The sequence below is a fragment of the Antechinus flavipes genome, chromosome 2, assembly GCF_016432865.1.
Source record: "Antechinus flavipes isolate AdamAnt ecotype Samford, QLD, Australia chromosome 2, AdamAnt_v2, whole genome shotgun sequence".
Classification (NCBI taxonomy): Eukaryota; Metazoa; Chordata; class Mammalia; order Dasyuromorphia; family Dasyuridae; genus Antechinus; species Antechinus flavipes.
Genome location: NC_067399.1, coordinates 651296967 through 651310014, shown reverse-complemented (window position 1 = coordinate 651310014; position 13048 = coordinate 651296967). Strand labels below are relative to the sequence as shown.

General features: G+C 49.6%; 1 protein-coding gene across 4 annotated transcripts in view; it reads left to right on the top strand.

Annotated features, from left to right (window-relative positions):
• ACSBG1 (acyl-CoA synthetase bubblegum family member 1) overlaps window positions 1–12925 on the top strand; it is a 103760-nt gene extending 90835 nt beyond the window's left edge. For all 4 annotated transcript variants that reach the window (XM_051982410.1, XM_051982413.1, XM_051982411.1 and 1 more), the window contains 7 exons: window positions 317–493; window positions 3103–3284; window positions 4388–4618; window positions 5268–5485; window positions 6188–6327; window positions 9470–9716; window positions 11106–12925. In XM_051982410.1, coding sequence (XP_051838370.1) covers window positions 317–493; window positions 3103–3284; window positions 4388–4618; window positions 5268–5485; window positions 6188–6327; window positions 9470–9716; window positions 11106–11191 — 1281 coding nt within the window. In that variant the 3' untranslated portion in view covers window positions 11192–12925. The remainder of the gene's footprint in view (window positions 1–316; window positions 494–3102; window positions 3285–4387; window positions 4619–5267; window positions 5486–6187; window positions 6328–9469; window positions 9717–11105) is intronic.
• The last annotated feature ends 123 nt before the right edge of the window (window positions 12926–13048 follow it).

The window sequence follows — 13048 nt, the reverse complement described above, 5'->3', positions numbered from 1 at the left end:
TGGGGGAGACACGCTCGCCCCTCGGCCCAGGGGAGCCAGCCCAGAGAAGTAACTGGGTGCTGGCGGCCACCAGCTGATGAGTACTTCTGGGCTCCGAGATTTTGTGGGCCCAGGTGTTAAGAGGGAAGTAATTCTTGTAATGGCGAACGGCCGTTGCCCAGAAATATTGGAATAGAAGGACAACTATAATCTGGCTCCTCCCAGAATTCCCGTGGAGCAGAATAGTCAGGGCTTTATTACTCCCATTTTAGAGAGGGAGAAGTTGAGACTCAGAAAACGTCTGGACCTCCTGTGCCCTTCTCTCCCCCTCCCCCAGATCACTTGGACAGCCAAGTTTGGCAGCCGGGCCGGGGACATCCAGCCCGCTGAGATTCAGCAGGAGGTGGTGGTGAGCTACCTGCCCCTCAGCCACATCGCCGCCCAGATGTACGATCTCTGGACAGGGATTCAGTGGGGGGCCAACATCTGCTTTGCTGAGCCTGATGCCCTGAAGGTCAGTCTGCCCATCTCCTCCTTGGTCTGTGAATGTCTCATGTGCTGATGTCCATGCCCAAGAGCTGGGAGAAATCCCCTGTACTGGAGCCTCTAAACTCTCCAGGCCTCGATTGTTTCTTCTCCCTCCTTTCCCCCGACCCCCGTCTCTGTCTCTCCCTGTGTGTCTCTGTCTCTCTGTCTCTGTCTCTCTGTGTGTCTCTGTCTCTCTCTGTCTCTGTCTCTGCCTGTGTGTCTCTGTCTCTCTCTGTCTCTGTCTCTGTCTCTCCCTGTGTCTCTGTCTCTCTCTCCCTGTGTCTCTGTTTCTCTCTCCCCTCTCTGTCTCTGTCTCTCCTGTGTGTCTCTGTCTCTCTGTCTCTGTCTCTCTCTCTGTCTCTCTGTCTCTCTCCCTGTGTGTCTCTCTCTCTCTGTCTCTCTGTGTGTCTCTGTCTCTGTCTCTGTCTCTCTGTGTCTCTGTCTCCTCTGTCTCTCTCTCCCTATGTGTCTCTGTCTCTCTGTCTCTGTTTCTCCCTATGTGTCTCTGTCTCTCTCTGTCTCTGTCTCTCCCTGTGTGTCTCTGTCTCTGTCTCTGTCTCTCTCTCTGTGTCTCTCTCTCTCTCTGTCTCTCCCTATGTGTCTCTGTCTCTCTGTTTCTCTCTCCCCTCCTCTGTCTCTCTCTGTCTCTCTCTCCCCTCCTCTGTCTCTGTCTCTCCCTGTGTGTCTCTGTCTCTCTGTCTCTGTCTCTCTGTTCTCTCTCTCCCCTCCTCTGTCTCTCTCTGTCTCTGTCTCTCCCTGTGTCTCTGTCTCTCTCTGTCTCTCTCCCTATGTGTCTCTGTCTCTCTGTCTCTGTTTCTCCCTATGTGTCTCTGTCTCTCTCTGTCTCTGTCTCTCCCTGTGTGTCTCTGTCTCTGTCTCTGTCTCTCTCTCTGTGTCTCTCTCTCTCTCTGTCTCTCCCTATGTGTCTCTGTCTCTCTGTGTCTCTCTCTCTCTGTCTCTCCCTGTGTCTCTGTCTCTCTCTGTCTCTCTCTCTCTCTCCCCTCCTCTCTGTCTCTGTCTCTCCCTGTGTGTCTCTGTCTCTCTGTCTCTGTCTCTCTGTTTCTCTCTCCCCTCTCTGTCTCTCTCTGTCTCTGTCTCTCCCTGTGTCTCTGTCTCTCTCTGTCTCTGTCTCTCTGTGTCTCTCTCTGTCTCTGTCTCTCCCTGTGTGTCTCTGTCTCTCTCTGTCTCTGTCTCTCCCTGTGTGTCTCTGTCTCTCTGTCTCTGTCTCTCTGTTTCTCTCTCCCCTCCTCTCTGTCTCTGTCTCTCCCTGTGTGTCTCTGTCTCTCTCTGTCTCTGTCTCTCCCTGTGTATCTCTGTCTCTGTCTCTCTGTTTCTCTCTCCCCTCCTCTCTGTCTCTGTCTCTCCCTGTGTGTCTCTGTCTCTCCCTGTGTATCTCTGTCTGTCTCTCTGTTTCTCTCTCCCCTCCTCTCTCTGTTTCTCTGTCTTTCCCTGTGTCTCTGTTTCTCTCTGTCTCTGTCTCTCTCCCTGTGTGTCTCTGTCTCTCTCTGTCTCTGTCTCTCCCTTTGTATCTTTGTCTCTCTCTGTCTCTGTCTCTCCCTGTGTGTCTCTGTCTCTCTGTTTCTCTCTTCCTTCCTCTCTGTCTCTGTCTCTCCCTGTGTGTCTCTGTCTCTCTCTCTCCCCTCCTCTCTGTCTCTGTCTGTGTGTCTCTGTCTCTCCCTGTGTCTCTGTCTCTCTTTGTCTCTCTCTGTGTGTCTCTGTCTCTCTCTGTCTCTGTCTCTCCCTGTGTGTCTCTGTCTCTCTGTTTCTCTCTGTCTCTGTCTCTCTCTCTGTCTCTGTCTCTCTGTCTCTGTCTCTCCCTGTGTGTCTCTGTCTCTCTCTCTCCCCTCCTCTCTGTCTCTGTCTCTCTGTCTCTGTCTCTCCCTGTATCTCTGTCTCTCTTTGTCTCTCTCTGTGTGTCTCTGTCTCTCTCTGTCTCTGTCTCTCCCTATGTGTCTCTGTCTCTCTGTCTCTGTCTCTCCCTGTGTGTCTCTGTCTCTCTGTCTCTGTCTCTCTCCCTGTGTGTCTCTGTCTCTCTGTCTCTGTCTCTCTGTTTCTCTCTCCCCTCCTCTCTGTCTCTGTCTCTCCCTGTGTCTCTGTCTCTCTGTCTCTGTCTCTCTCTCCCCTCCTCTCTGTCTCTGTCTCTCCCTGTGTGTCTCTGTCTCCCTCTATCTCTGTCTTCATCTCTGGGTCTCTCTGTCTCTCTCTCCATTTCTCTGTTGCTCTCTCCCAGACCTCCCTGTTTCTTCCTTGCCCTTCCTCTTTCCTACCTTTTTTCTGTCTTTCTTCTTTCTTTCCCATGGGACATTTCTATTTGTTTCTATGCATTGTGGGGGGTGGGTGGGGGTTGGACCAGCCCCCGCCACAGCTGCCTTCCCAGTATTGGGAGGTTGGCCAGACTGGCCCAGTCGGAGCCACTCAAGATGAACCTGGGTGAACGTGGGGAGAGGGGGCTGGGGGCCAGGCTGCAGAAGACCGGTGCTTATGGGCGGTGGATTAAGCTGAGAGGTAGCCCTCCGGGTCAGCTCCCCATTGGGGCAGCCTGGGCAGGTCCCATCCCCCTGACTGTCCTTTCCTGTCCTGTTTTCCCATTGACAGACAAGCCTGGTGACCACCCTGAGGGAGGTGGAGCCCACGGCCCACATGGGAGTGCCCAGGGTGTGGGAGAAGATCATGGAGGGGATCAAGGAGGCCTCGGCCCAGGCCGGATTCTTCAAGAGGAAGATGTTCCTGTGGGCCATGGCCGTGACCATGGAACGCAACCTCAGCTGCCCAAGCAGGTAAGAGACCCCTCCTCTCGGGTAGCTGGGCCCAGCCGGGGGGTCTCAGGCAAGGCCCTTCTCTCTGTGGGACCCACATCCCCAACAAAGAGCCTCATTTCTTTACATTCTGCTAGAGGTCTTCCTGGATAGCCCCGGGTCACTCCGCCTGGGTCTTTGGGGAACATGGATGCTTTAAAAGCCTTGTAGAGTTTGACAGGATAAAGGCCCTGGTCTCAAGGATCTAGGGGGGGTGGGGAGGTGGGCACCCCGATAATCCTGATAAAGTGAGGAGAAAGAGGAACGCCAAGAAAGGGGAGGCCCTGGGCAGCCTGAGGAGGGGAGAAGGGGTTTTGGGGGGAGAGATCCCACGCTGGGCCTTGAGGGCAGGAAGGGTGTTGGGGAGGAGGACGTCCAGAAGTGGGCGATGTCATGAGCAAAGGGACGGACCCGATAAAGCTGGTCCAGCTTGGCTCAGAGGGCAAGAACGTGAATTCGGTTTAATTCAACAAGCATTTATTAAGTTCCTATAACACACCAAGCCCCTGTTTGGTCGTGGAGGCACAAAGAAGGAGCAAAACCGTCCCCATCTTCAAGGGGGAGGAGGAGGTAATGTGCACAGAGAAGTGAATAGAGAACAAGTAGTGAGAGAAGGGAGAGAGCCGGGGCCTCTGGGGGCAATCAGGAAAGGCTTCTTGGAGGCGGCAGCACGAGGGGTGAGCCTTGAAGGGACCTGGGAATTCTCAGAGATTAAGGTGGGGAGGGAGCACAGCCCAGTAGGAGGAGCTGAAAGCAGACAGTGGGGCCGGTCCAGATGAAAATGTGTCCAGTGCTTGGTGTGGGGCCACTTAGGACGTGCGTTCGAGCGCAGGGATTTCCGTGGCTATGGCAGCTAAAGGCGCCCAGGAGGCTCTAAGAGGTAGCAAGGAGCAGGGCTTTATATACCCATTTCAGAGATGAGGAAAGAGAGAGTCGGGGGCTCCTTGCCCAAGCTCACCCAGCACTTGTGGTCCTGCACGGCAGAGCCCCGCGAGTCACCTGCGGGTGCGTGAGCGCACCTTGCCGGGTACGCAGTCCCGGTCCAGTGATGGGAACGTCCCTGTGTCTTTTTCCCGGGCATCCAGTGACCTGAAGCCTTTCACCATGAGGCTGGCCGATTACCTGGTCCTGGCCAAGATCCGCAAGGCCCTGGGCTTTGCCAACTGCCAGAAGAACTTCTACGGGGCGGCCCCGATGACCACAGAGACGCTGCACTTCTTCCTGGGCCTCAACATCCGCCTCTATGCCGGCTACGGGCTGAGCGAGTCCTCCGGCCCCCACTTCATGTCCAACTCCTACAACTACAGACTTTACAGGTGAGGCCCCTGGTCGCCCTCACAGCCATTCCCACTCCCCCACTTTACAGGTGGGAACACTGAGGCTCTCAGAGAGGTGGGATTCACAGGGGCTCGGAGGCCATGCAGGTGCACCCTTCTCCATTATACAGAGGAGAAAACTGAGGTCTGCAGGTTAAATAGTTTGTCCCAGGTCACACAGGTAATAAATAGCAGACCAGGATTTGAACCCGGGCCGTCCGAATGCAAACCCATCCCTCTTGCTCTGTGTCTCGGCTGCAGGGACCACCTTCCTGCCCCGTGGTCACTGCCCTGCCTCCTCGATTGTAGCTAGGAAATGGTACACAGCTGGAGCTGTGGTCCCCGCCACAGACTGACCCGAGATGGTCCCCTCCCCACTCACCGACCCCCAAAAGCTTCATCCCTGGGCTTTCATTCCTTTGGACCTTGATTTCTGGAGATCCCTAAGATATCTGTGAAAATGAAATCACCCGTGGCTAAGGTTCCTTTAACTGCTGCTGGCTGCCGGCCCTCCTTCTGGGATCTGGTGGTGGCCGTCATGGGGTCGGAGGCAGAAAGGACGGGGGCGGGGCGAGTCAGGGTGGCCAGGGCGACCCCCCCGCCTTGGCGTGAGCCCCTCGCCGAGTCCTGATCATCGCCGTCTCCTCAGCTCCGGAAAGGTGTTGCCCGGCTGCAAGGCGAAGCTGGTGAATGTCGACGCTGAAGGCAACGGGGAGCTCTGTCTGTGGGGCCGGACCATTTTTATGGGCTATCTCAACATGGAGGAGAAGACCAGGGAGACCATAGATGAGGACGGCTGGCTACACACAGGAGACATGGGGAAGCTGGACAATGAAGGCTTTCTCTACATCACCGGGAGGCTCAAAGGTGAGACTTCCCTTTAAAAAGGCTCAGTGGGCATCGGTGCAAGAAGCAGGTGAGACCCGGGGGCTGGAGAGGCTGAATATGGCCTCGTGATGCCAGGTGGGCACGAGCTGGGCCTCCAAGGGCAGAACAGACGGGCGGGGAAGGAAAAGGGGCAGGATCATCCCAGCTCTCCCATCTGCAGCGGGAACGAGCCCGTGAGAAGCACAGAAGAGGCTTTGGCTCTGGAGATCCGGGGTAGATGCAAACCTAAGTCACCTGTTGTGAACCTAATAGTCGAAGCTATGAGAGGGAATGCGATTGGTGCTCACCGAGGGAAAATCTGTGGAGCAGGAAGAGCCCAGGGGATTGCCCACTTTCAGAACTCAGGAAAGGGAAAGAGGCAGAGAAGGAGCAATAAGGGAATAACAGCCAACCTTGAGACTACTTGGAGGCTTTGGGCACAAAGACATTTCCCAAAAGTTTTTCAGAGAAAGGAGCGTGGACAGTGACAAAATAAAATGGAGGGGAAGTTTTGGAAGAGATCTGAGCATGTCTGCAGATAGCTGAGAAAAAGCCAGTGGAAAGGAAGAGCTAGAAGATCGATTAGAGAAAGGGGATTTTGGATGGAAAACATCCAGCTTGTTGCAGTTGAGCTTTGTAGCCCAATTGAGAATTCCCATCTAGTAATGATGGGGGGGGGTATCTCTTATGGTTATTCCGCAGAGTTAATCATAACAGCTGGAGGGGAGAATGTGCCCCCGCTCCCCATTGAGGAGGCCGTGAAGATGGAATTGCCCATCGTTAGCAACGCCATGTTAATTGGGGACCAGAGGAAATTTCTGTCCATGTTGCTGACCCTGAAGGTATCATGTAATAATAATCATAGTTAATGTTTATATTGTGCTTTCGTATTTGCAAAGTGGGTAGAAACATCACATTGTTTGATCCTCACAACAAATCTGGGGGGTAGGGAGCATAAGTATTCTTATTCCCATTTTATGGATAAAAAAACTGAGGCATAGGGAGATTAAGTGACTTACCTGGAGTCACATATTTAAATGTTAAACAAACAGCTTTTTAAAAATGCTTGATATGCTTTTAAGTTCAACCTGCATTATTACCATGTTCTTCATCGATTTCTTAAGCTTAAATAATCAACAAAATAATAAACAAAGCACTGATTTGTGGTGTTTGCCCATTTCCAAGGTATAGATGCTCACACTGAAAATTTAACCATTTCAGAGCCAGTTTTCCCACCTCATTTGCCACAGCTGGCAAGGGCCTGAGGAAAGTTTCAAACTCAGGTTTTCCTGATTCCCGAGCCAGAGCAGTAATCACTATACCCTATTGCCTTTCAAAATGAAGACTTAGAAGAGGAAAACAAAGCCCAAGAAGTTGTCCGAAGTCTTATTTTGAAACCCATGTTGGGAGATGGAAAGTCTTGTTTAAGAAAGAGCTAGTCCCCGATTGCAGAGCAGATGGTGGGATATAAGACATAAGATTAGAAGGGATGGGGAGGGGGGGAGGTGTTGCAAGTTGAGAGACTTTGAATGCAATACACAGATGACAGAACGAAGGTGTGAGTCAAGCCAGATGGCCAAACTTGCCTAAAATCATCAACAAAATAGATAAAACATACATGCTTTGCACATAATTGGTGCACATGCTCAGTTAACCAAGTACTAGCCAAATGCATTTACCTTATTTCCATATAGGGCCACAGATCTAAAGCTGGCAGGGACCTCAGGACTCCTCAGCTCACTTCTCCATTTCTTTGAGGAAATAAGGCCCAGGGGATATAATGTACTTCTCCCAAGTCACATAGATCCCACACATCAGAGGCAGGATATAAATCTGGCGAACCCAAGTCTAGTCTTTCCATCATTCCTCACAGCTTCCTTTATGTGTGGGGGCCAACCAAATGATATCTCCATCTATCCATTCATCCCACTATCCATCCATCCATCCGCCCATCCATCCATCCATCCGCAGTGATCACTTCCATGATTAAGCATACATAGGTTTTTCTTGAAATCCAGAGAATTGGAAAATGGTATACAAGAGGTGGTGGGGGAGGAGAAAATGAAGCCATTTCTCTGAGGAAAGCAGGAAGAGAGATCCTTAGGTGATGAGATTGCTTTGTGCCAGGTAGTTATGATAGTCTTCAACCTTCAACCCCAGGATACTTCTGTAGTATTTGTTGTCGTTGAAGAGTCTTGTTACGTCCACTCTTTAGGACCCCATTTTGGGTCTGCGCAGTGGTTGGCCATTTCCTTCTCCAGCTCATTTTACAGATGGGGAACTGAGGCAAACAGGGGGAAGTGACTTGCTCAGGGTCACACAGCTAGGAAGTGTCTGAGGCCAGATTTGAACTCAAGAAAATGAATCTTCCTGACTTCAGACCTGGCGCTCTATCTGCTATGGCGCCACCTAGCTGTAGGTAACGTAAAATAATACCAGCAGCTACAAATGCTTAATCAAGGTTAACTGGAGGCTTTCCTCTGAACAGCAGGGAGCGTCAAGGATTGTTATCTCGGCTTTGTGAGGGAAGAAATGGACTCTCCAAGAGATGGAGTGTCTCGGCCGAGATTGCACAATGAGCATGTGTTGTCAGGTGTTTTTGCCTTGACCCTGAAGCTCCAGAGAACACTGACTTCATAAAAACTAATTTTTAGATGGATCAGTTAGGGACAGGTTCTATCTGATCTCTGTCTCCTGCCTTCCTTTCAAGGCTCAAGCCAACCTTCCTCAAGAAGCCTTTCTCAATGACATTCTCCTGACATTATCTCCAGTTGAATCTGTCCCTTGCTTATCTGTAGCTGCTGACTTCTTGTTGTCCCCATTAGACAGAAAACTCCCGGAGGGCAGAAGCTGGCCTTACCTTTCTCTGTATCCTCCCTGCTTAGCACAGTTCCTGGCACACAGTTAGTATTTAACAAATGCTAGTTAACTTGACTGATTCAGTAAGAAATAATATTAAGGACTCTTAATGGGCAGACTCATTAATTTTAAGCTTTTTCTATTCCTGGTGTCTGCAGACATTATATGTCATATCAGAGGTATTTATATTTACAACATTTGCATTAATAAATAAAATATTCTAGGTTAATAAATAAATATATTATAGTTATATATGAAATCTATGATAGACAGGGAATTATTTGTATTTATATTTGTATAATATGATACAGATAGCTGTATTATATTTGTATATAGCATAGAGAGAGGACCTGACATTTCACTGAGGGAAATTCTAGATGAGGACATCCCCTCTGTCAAATTTCCTCAGCATCTTCTCTAAAACTTAGTCTTAAAAGCGCTATATAAAATGGGAATGATATCTACAATAGGGTTGTTGGAGCTCTCCAATGGGAGAAGAGTTGCATAGCACCTCGCAAACCTCAGTGCAATATAAAGGCCATTTTATAGCACATAAAGAACTTTAAACCCATTATTTCATTTTCTAACATGTTGTTAAGGTAATAGACGGTTATTGTTCTTATTTTCAGATTAGGAAACTGAGACCCAGAGAGGGCTAAAGGGTCTTGCCCAGGAACATGAAATTAGGAAGTTACTGTTAGGATTCAAAACTCACAATGTCCTAATTCCCCAGCCCAGTGCTCTTTCTACTAGTCAAAGATACTTCATCTGTCTCAATCCCTTAATTAATTTCATAGAAGAGCAAATTGAGATTGAGACTTGGATAAAGTCACAGAAGAATAGGTTAGTCTACACCTAAGAATAGAGCCAGGGTCAGAACCCAGTCTCCTGGTTCCTTTTCCCACTATATATTTATCCTGTATATTACAAAATATATATTTATTCTATATGTGATACATACATTGTTTATCCTATATGTGCGTGTGTGTCCTAAGATAAGTAGCCTGGAGATTTTGGGGTTTGGGGCCCCCTCATTCTCATTCAGGATAGCCCGGTGTCGGTGGGGATCGGCCTGGGATCTCTGTGCATCCCTTGGCGCTCACCTCCCAATCCTCGGATTTTCAGTGTACCCTAGATCCAGAAACCTCAGATCCCACGGATTATCTCACGGACCAAGCCCTGGAGTTCTGCCAGAAGGTCGGGAGCAAGGCCACCAAAGCGTCCGAGATAGTGGGCAGGAGAGATGAGGCCATTTACCAGGCAATCGAGGAAGGGATCCGGAGAGTCAACGAGAAAGCCGCTGCCCAACCTTACCGCATCCAGAAGTGGGCCCTCCTGGAAAGGGATTTCTCCATCTCCGGGGGAGAGTTTGGTAGGTTTGCTTGCCGCGCCATCCTGTGGCCACCAGAGCTGGGGAAGACTCTTGGGAAGGCAGCCAAGTTTGAATGGGGAACGGTACACAGTTAGTATTGCCGGCACAGTAGCTTGCAAGCCCACTGCTAACACCCCAAGATCTTTTCCTAAATGTCTTCCTTCCATCTTCTTCTTACTTGGACTTAGGGAGTTAATTTTTTGAACCAAAGGTCTGATTCTGCATTTATCCCTGTACAATTTCATCTGATTAGCTTCAGGACCAGGTCAAGTAGCCTTTGGAGCCCAGGATTCTGGTAGCACAGATCTCAGCTCATTCTAATGGGCAGATAATCTCACTGCCCGCTTTTTACATTCACTGAAAGACTAGATGAAGATGGACATTATCAGCACTCCTGCACTGTCTGCTATAAGACCCTGAAGATGCATCTTTAAGCTCAACAAAGACGGCTCCGATGACCAACTTGAGCCCTTTGTTTTTGACCGGACAGTTAAACTTGGGTTCCCGTGGATTCCCTATCGTCACAGTAGCTCACGTTTCCACGGCATTTTAAGGCTTATGAAATGTTTTCCCTACAACCTCCCTGATGGGCAGGAAGTGCAATGCTTATCATTCCTCATTTCACAAATAAGGAAACCGAGGCTCAGAGAAGTGACTTAAGGTCCCAAGTGTCAGATGCAGGATTCGAACCCTGCTCCTTCTGACCGCAAGCCAGCTCAGTCCAATATATTTACATAACCTGCCTTGAAAGTCAGAGAGATGAATGAGGCTGGTTGTCTCCAGGACTGGTTTTCACACCATTCACAGCATTAGGGAGAGTAAGAAGCCAGGAATGCTGGAGTTGGGAGGCCCGAGGGTGAAACTTGCCTCTTCTACTTCTGTGAGACCTTAAACAAGTGACACTCTTCCTGAAGTTTGTTTCCTTCTCTGCTCTAAAGTCTACAACAGCAGCTACCATTTATACAAAGCGCTCATTCAACCGGACCCTCCCCAAACCCTGGGGACCGATTATCGGGTCCACTCACCTCTGATCCCCATCCAGGGATGTTACAGAAGAGGAAGTGAATTTGGGGGAGCCCAGAACGCCTCGGTGGCTCTCGCTCCCTCACTTTCCCCAGCATAAACATGTGTAACCATATAGGCAGAGGACACTGTCAGGTGCATGTTTTTCCTCCTCTCCATCATGGTGATGAATACATTGGTTCAATGCTAAAAACAGTTTGGTTCCAGCTGGAGAAACCCCCTTGCTCTGCCTGGAACTTCCTTCGCATGTCCCCGTCCCAGAGACCAGAGTCCCCTGTTCCTGCCCAGCGGGTCCCCACATGCTGGGGTTTGTCACCCGTTACTTGGCATTCGGGGCTGACGTGCTTGTTCTGATTTGTCTTTCAGGTCCCACAATGAAACTGAAGCGCTTAGCAGTTCTCGAAAAGTACAAAGAAGAAATCGAATCATTTTACAAAGAACCAAACAATTAATCTGGGCTCTTATTCTAGTCTGCTGAACAGATGCTGGGGATTCTTCTCCCGAGAATCAGGCTATCTTAAAACAGGGGCACAAAAAGAATCCCCAAGGAATCTGTCACAACTCCAGGAGGGATGGCGTCCGGGCTAGCCACGGCCGTCAGCCTCTGCTCTGCGGCTGGACACCCCGAAGGGCCGGCTTTCACTTGTAGATAAGTAGTTTGAATGCTGTACTATTCTGTGTTACACGTAACAAACGCACCCGCCATAACACCCCTTTCCTGATAATCCCCCGGCTCTAATTCCCGTTAGACTTGATGAGCTACAAATCAACACAGCAGAGAGAGGAAAGGCAGGTTATGGAAGCGACTCACGACTAACATGGGCAATGGCAGGGAGCGTAGACTTGCTTAACCGCCAAGGAGAACGGCTTTCCATCCACTCCCGATCCGAAAGTGCCAGTCCCCAAGGACCGGCGTCGCCCTGGTTATGGTGCTTCCCTAGGACCTAGCGCTTAATGAAGCTGCCGACGTCTCCTTCCTAATGGCCATAATCAAATCAATGTACAATTTGAACACTAAACAAAGCTTTCAAGGGGACTGAGTATCTGAATACATTCACAGATGGTGAAGAACAACCAATCTAACCTTTCTAGCCCTTGCGCGGCTCCTCCATGTTTCTAAAAGGATTATTGGCCAGATAGAAATGTCATTCGTTTTCAAAACTATTGACTCTACACTTTGGAGATCTGAAAAATTGTGCAAAAAGCACCAAAGCACAGGGAGACCCACTGATTGGTTCAGCACAGATAGCTAGTGTAGAATATATAAACAGAACACATAAAAAGCACGGTTTGGTTACCTGGTTGGGATCTCGATGTTGGCACTGACAGAAATTAAGCAGATATTAGGAACAAGCTGGGCCCAAAGAATTCAAATGCTAGAAAAACAAACCCTCTTCACAGGGAACACGTGAGACAAATCATACGTGTATTTAACCAGTTTTTAAAATCTTTATTACTTCGCTGTTTGAACCCAACAGGCACTCTCACAGCTGGCACAATCCAACACAAACACAGAAGCAGCAGGATAAATAAAAGTACATCACAAGCGAGCTGAAGCCCTCATCATGAGAGGGAGGAAGCCCCTTTCCACAGCGGGGCTGAGACACTCAGACACAATCACTCTGACTGAGGGTACGCTAGCAAGTAGCTGCCATCTTGCTCCCACAGGTTCACGGTGCTGAGAGAGGAATTGGTCAACTATAAGCCCCAAGCTACACTACGGGACCAAAGTAAAATGCAGCATTCGCCTAACAGGGGAACTTAATGTTAGATGACGGAAAAATTGCTGCTCCCAAGCCCTAAAGCCCTCAGGAAGCTTAATTGTGATCTTTAACAGCCAGTGAATGTGACAATCCAGCCTGCAGCCAGGCAACAAAGTTCTTTGTGTCATTTGTTTGGGGAAGGAAATAACCGGATGTTCCCTGCAGGAGAATGAAGAGAAGCTCCAACATGAGTGAAGCTCTTGGGCTCCTAAATGCAGCCTGAGAGCTGCCTCCCGGACGCCCTCACAGCATGAGCAGGACCCTCTCCGGCCGGGACAGTTCCCTTACTAGCAGGGTCACAGATACGGACACATACACATCCAATACAGCGATAGCTTTGGGGCAAGGATGTTCAGCTACTTAGTTCCACTACGCAGAAAGCTTTGCTCACTTAAAATGTACAATAAACATCTGATTCAGCAACTGTTGCCCCTTTTTCTTCTCTGGGAAAGCACAACTATAAGCAAAGAAATATTACGCTATCTTAACAAAGCCCACATGTAACATGTTGGATTAGAATGCTACCTGTCCTGCATAGATTATTTC